At 33.9% G+C, this 6,000-nt stretch overlaps 1 protein-coding gene and 1 long non-coding RNA gene across 2 annotated transcripts; both read left to right on the top strand.

The window, feature by feature from the left end:
- Positions 1-1,268, top strand: LOC107922931 (uncharacterized). Its single transcript, XR_001691465.2, has 2 exons — positions 1-601; positions 936-1,268. It is a non-coding gene; the product is annotated as an uncharacterized lncRNA (long non-coding RNA).
- A 573-nt stretch (positions 1,269-1,841) lies between these two features.
- LOC107924584 (F-box protein At5g39250) lies at positions 1,842-4,220 on the top strand. The gene is made up of 2 exons (XM_016855098.2): positions 1,842-2,235; positions 3,124-4,220. Exon 2 carries the CDS (start codon positions 3,232-3,234, stop codon positions 3,979-3,981), a length of 750 nt encoding a protein of 249 aa, XP_016710587.1. The 5' UTR covers positions 1,842-2,235; positions 3,124-3,231; the 3' UTR covers positions 3,982-4,220.
- Positions 4,221-6,000: the final 1,780 nt, after the last annotated feature.

Below are 6,000 nucleotides of genomic sequence, written 5' to 3'. Positions count from 1 at the left end.
GCCTGGAGTGTAATATAAATAACAAATAAGGACTGAATCAAAACCAACTGAAGTTAAACGGGATAAATCGTAAAAAATAAAAATAGGAGAGGGCCTAAACTGAACACGCGAACAAATAACGAGGATCAAATGAGAAATTATTCCCCATATCCCTAAACGCACCGTTCCAAAGGGGATGAAAATAAAATGGAACTAAAATCACATGGCTAAATTTAAAAGAGAAAAATGAAAATAGGATCAGATTGAATAGCCTTTAGAAAGCGGAGGGACCGAAATAGAAAATTTCCCCTCCATGCGAAAACACGTGGATCCTGGGAGATATTCGGGTCGGATCACGGGTCAGAGGCCAAAAGGACGTCGTTTTGGCCTCTGAACTCAACTTTCAAAACGGCGCGTTTTATGGTTGCTATATAACACAAAATTTCAGATTTTTTTATTCACTTTTAACACTCTCCTCACAAAAAAAATTTGAAGAATCCTCTCAACCCCTTTTCCCTTTCCAAGATCTGGCACCCAAACTGGTTGTCGACGGCCGCAGGTTCTGCCACCGTCACGGCGGTCGGAACACCAAAAGTCACCGATTTTTCAACGATTAACCAGGGTAAGTCTCTTCTCCTTCTCTCATTCTCTTTATATTTTTTATTTAAAACAAATTTGAAATAGCAAATAAAAAAGGGAAATCGAAATGTAAAAAAGGAAAAAGAAATCCAAGATTAAAACCTTTGCTTCCTTTTTTTTTTTTGCCTATTATTACTCAATATTCGTGTAATACAATTTTTTTGTATTAAAAAAACCCCATTACATTGGTTTCTTTTCGGCTTTATAGCCGATTACAAATATTAGAAAAAATATTGTCTCTGCTACTATTTGCGTTTTGTTTTGGTTCTCTGCTGTTGCGTCTCGTTTTGGCTTTCCTTCTTTGTCCTTTTTTGCAGGATCGGCGGAGTCAAAGGCGAATGTTTCGGCTTTTTGCCATTTTGGTGCGAGAGGGCGCAGACATCGAGCAGGGTGCATGCTGCGGAGGCACATGGGGTGGCTAGAGGGTGCGGCGCTGGAAGGCACTTAGGGTTTTTGTTTAGCTGATATGTTTTGGGTTAATTGGGCCATTAGGGTTTAGGTGATCAGGCTTGTAATTGAGTTATAGTTTGGGCTTTAGGTTTTTGTTTTGGGTTTTAAGGTTTATTGGGCCCCGAGCAAAATTGGGCCTCTACAATGTCTATTTTATTTGTTTGGGTTTCTTTATCAGATTATATCCATCGTTGCTTAAAGGAGTGTTTAAAAAACCATCAAATTTTTTTATTTTATTGAAAATTAAAATTTTTAAATGTGTTTGATAATCATAATAACTTTTCTTTTAATTAAAATTTTTAATAAAAGTGATGAATAGTTATTTATCACAATATTGAAAAGAAATAAATTAAATTTATTGTTATAAATATATTAAAAATAAATTATATTTATTTTTTTAAATGAAAATATTCTAAGTATTATGTTTAATTTTTATTAAAATATGTAAAAGAATATAAGATATTATATTAATAAGATTAAAATTATTGAATAAAGTAATTATGAAAATAAAGATGTATTATTTTTAAACAATATAATTTTTTTCTGTACATAAACAAATTTTAAAATGTGAATTTAAAATTAATAAAATAATATACTTAATATTTTAGATTTATCAAAGAACAACCAAATCTATCAAGGGTCCAAAGTCCAATCCATCAATTATGATGTTCTTAATTTTAATTTTTGTTTTTTTTTATAAATTATAATAATAAGATAAAGTCTAAATAACAAAGGCGACTAATATAGTTCGTATTAACATTATATTTTGGAAAAATAAAAATCGTTAACCATAGGATTGAATTTTAATTTTCTTTTTATCTATTTTTATATAAATTTACATAGTATTCTATTTCCCCACATTAACATGTAAAATCTTTACATTTTTATTAATTTATGTCTATTTAAATATTTTCAAAATTCAATGTTGTAATTTATTGCAGTTTGGTTAAAATAAGAGTTGTCAACCCTAGGTATTGGCAATAATTATAGTCTAATCGGCAGCCTCAGCTTCTCTCTTCCCATTTAATTATTTCTTCGCCCTTTCTTTTTCTCTAACCTTCCGCTTGTCGTTTCTTTGCTTTCGAGGCCTGAATGATAATATTAGTAAAACAGACCAAAAATCAAATCCGCTGAAATTTTTCCCTCAAAGTTCCACCGTGAAATCAGGTGAATAATAACTCTCACTACTTCTATTTGTTGTGAATCTCCTACTAGCTTTTTTGCTTTTTTCTCTCGATCTGTGGTTTGTTCTTTCTCCATTTCTTTTTGTGAATTTTTCATGTGTGTTAGAAAGTTCGTTTTTTTTTTACATATGATATAACTGTAGGGGTTCCTTTTTCTGGGTTTGTATCAATTTTTATATTTAGTCGAAGTTATGATATTTTTTTCTGGGTGCTATTTTTAGGGTTGTATATTATGAATTTGGGCTTTGTTCTAGTTGTTTGAGGTAAAACTGGGTTGTACGCGGAAATTTTGCGCTCGTAATTATATGTGCTTTTGCGTTTTACTTATGTGAATTGTAAAGCTAGAAAGGTATTATATGGAGTTCAGTAATCGCGCTCGGTGTCGAATTGGCTGTTGAAATGTTAATACTGTAAGTTGAACGCTTTAAACTCACATTATGTGTGTGTGCCTTTGTGTATCATGATCTATATCTGACAGATTGGGAAGGGAAGGTATGTGAGTCAGATTTAAGCTTGGTAATCATAGATTTATGTTTTGTTGTCGATGTAAGTTGACATTGTACAAATTGTATTTGTATTTAGAGGTTATTGACCCGATCACAGTATGGTAGTAGCTAACTTGGGGAAGAGAAAATTTGCTGTTTCCTATCTTTTTACATCGACTTCTTTAGGACAAACTCTGTTGCCTGAAAGAATGTTTTTGCTTCATAGACAATTAGAATGCCCTTTGTATAGTATTCTGTTGTATGTACCTTTTGATGTTTCTACGGACAGCTTGCCGCACAAATGTATGTCTGACATTCTTGTTTTGTGCTTAATATTGATCCATGGATACTTTGATATTGAAAACTTAATTTTGTTGCTTTTACAGGAAGTCATCAGCTTTTTAGTTCTTTTACACCTGGTGCTGCTATAAATGATTCCGGTTTGCTGCAGCAAATTATTGTCTCGTTTCTGATGGTCATTTTGCTCTACGAAAATGTCATTAGAAGAAGTTTTGAAGGTTGTTTTTCCTTTTTTAGATGGTGTAGACCTTGCAGCTTGTATGGTGGTCTGTAAGCAATGGAGACACATAGCTAAAGATGATTACTTTTGGAAATGTGTATGTGCAAAGAGATGGCCCTCCATTTGCAAACGACCCAATCCTCCTACTGTAACCTACTATAAACTATATCAAACGTTTTACAAACGGAAGCATCAGCGAACGCTCCTCCCTCCAAGACTTTCCTTTGATGATTTGGAATTCTTCATTGACATTTGGACTGAAGATAAATTGATTTTCTCCGAAGTTGTCCCCGGTCCTGTCCTCCAAAGAGGAATCAAGATCCCACCTGCTGGAATCTGCGACATGCTTAAGTTTCATCTTCAAGGCCCCGAGTACAAGATGATCTTACCTGTTGACCCGAGGTTCACCATTCCTTGGAGCCAGACTGTGAGTGTTTCAGTGCTTGTGGGGCGGAAGGACTCAAACAAGGTTGCTTGCATAATAAATAAATCGATGTTTGATTACATAGATCGTACAGCTTCCAGGGCTCTAGCTTTCGACTACCTTGTCTTCTCTCCCTATTATCCCTTTATATCAGGAATCCGGGCATGGATCTCCTTGCTTTTCATGGAAGACAGAAGCGATGGTGTCATTGATGTTTTTGGCATTGAGATGGACTTTTGTGATGCCGCCAATTCCCAAGAAGAGGTATTGTGGCTGTTAGACATGCTTGATTGGAAATGAATGGTGGAAAGCTTAGTAGCCAGGACCAGGCACAGGGAAGAACTAGAGATGTAATGGTAATAATATGTTCAGCCTTCACTGTGCCTTAATTGTGGATAGGTTGAGTATTGCCTATGGGTTTTAAGCTATATTTCTTGGACAGTGTGAGTATTGCATATGAATTGTATTTGAAAGATGATTGGAAGTTATATTTTTTATTGGAAATAATTCAAACCCCCTTGCATTCCTGGCTCAGGTGACATTATTTTCTTGCATGTTCATAAGTTTGTACATAAACGCTTTGTTTTATTCTTAATCAACAAACATTCACAGTTCTTGTATATATCTTCTTTATTTTATATTAGATATGTATACTAAAATCATACATGAATTATTTATATGCTACTTCAGTAACAGAGTTATTTTAATTCAAAAAATGGTGTATGGGTGAATTTGATTTAGCAAAAACAAAGTTTTCGATGCCGCCTTGTCCCAGAAAATAGATAACTTTGGGGTTTTGTCAAGAAGCACCCAACCTCAAAGCTAGCTTCATTCACCCCTTTTTCGTGCAAATAGATATCCAAGGGAAAACATCAACTCCTGCAAAAAAGACGACTTTGAATATTTTCAAGGTAATTTTTCTTTTCATGTTTGATTTACAATTTATATTTGAGGTTCGAGATTCGAAGTTATTTTTTCTAACAATATTGTCACTAAGATTCAAATCAACATTCTCTCTCTTTTGGTAGTGCAATATACTTTACCACTTTACACCCTTTTTAAGTTACCTTAATAAAATAATATAACAAATTCTGACATGTTTTGGCCTACAATTAATACACGTCTTATTATTTTATATTTTAACATTGTGATAGGTAAAATTAAAGTTAAGATACCAAAATGGCCTTCTTTAATTTGAAATATTTGATAAAGTATAAAATTAATTAAGTATTTTATTATCCCTAAAAAGTTTCATCTAAATGAAATTAAATGATGGAAAGCAAAAGTAATCGTAACCCCTGAGATATATCAGCTTAATTATTTTTATTAATTACTATAGGGGTCAAGTTTGGTTATATTTTATAATAAACCATTTTATAAGTGTTAAATTGAATAAGTAATTCAACAATAAAAGAGATTTAAATTTGACATTAAAATTTCTCAAAACCTCAGCCTTAACGTTAACATAAAATGAAACTTAATTTTGTCACCTCAAAATTATCGAGAGCTCAACCTTAAAATTTGACCAACAACTTATTTGAAGCCTAGACTTTTATCATTTATCTGGTTCTATCTTCTTTAGCAGGAGTTAATTCAAATGTATTGTTATTACAGGAGAATAGATAGGGCATAGCAACTTCATTTCAGATTACTTTACGCATATATATATATATATATACTTTACAGAGCTGAATGTGTAGGTTTCACTGAACTGACGCAAGGTCATGGTAGCCAGGCATATCAAGTCTGTAAGCCAGTAATGTGATCTTGGCTAAGGTTCCTTTTCTTCCTTCCACAATCAAGCCTGTAATACATGACTGCATCTGGATTTCGACTATGACCGAGGCCCAGAGCATGTCCTATTTCATGCATGGCTCCTGATTGAAGGTCTAGTTGGTTCCATCCCAATGTGGGAAAATAAAGAAAATGTAATATTAGCTTGGTCTTCTCGGACTACCTTTTGGAAAAAACAATCCAGAAAGAGCAGGCTGTCATGTTCCAAATGCCGCATCTATGGCATCTCTCACTTGTTGATCGCAAAATGAAGGACAACCGGAGGTTATCCCATTTGAGGAGGAGTAGTTTTCAACCAAGTGAAACACGTCATGTCTTCCCTCACTGCCATTACAACTTGGAAGCAATGGCTTCACTTTATTACCACCATTACCAATGTCTCCTTTCACTGGCCTAGACATGGCTACAAAAGGCTGGAACACAAGCACCATAAGAAGCTGGTGCCAAAATTTAGCTGCCATTTGCAACACAAGCTATGGTGGAACTGGAAGTTGTAAGATCAACTATTGCTCTAAACACTTAGGC

This window comes from Gossypium hirsutum, chromosome A11 (genome assembly GCF_007990345.1).
Source record: "Gossypium hirsutum isolate 1008001.06 chromosome A11, Gossypium_hirsutum_v2.1, whole genome shotgun sequence".
NCBI lineage: Eukaryota > Viridiplantae > Streptophyta > Magnoliopsida > Malvales > Malvaceae > Gossypium > Gossypium hirsutum.
The sequence above is the reverse complement of the archived record's forward strand: the minus strand, read 5'-3'. Positions and strand labels throughout refer to the sequence as shown.

Excerpts from the sequence above, each read along its gene's own strand:
- LOC107924584 (XM_016855098.2), top strand. The coding sequence starts at position 3,232 with ATGTCATTAGAAGAAGTTTTGAAGGTTGTTTTTCCTTTTTTAGATGGT.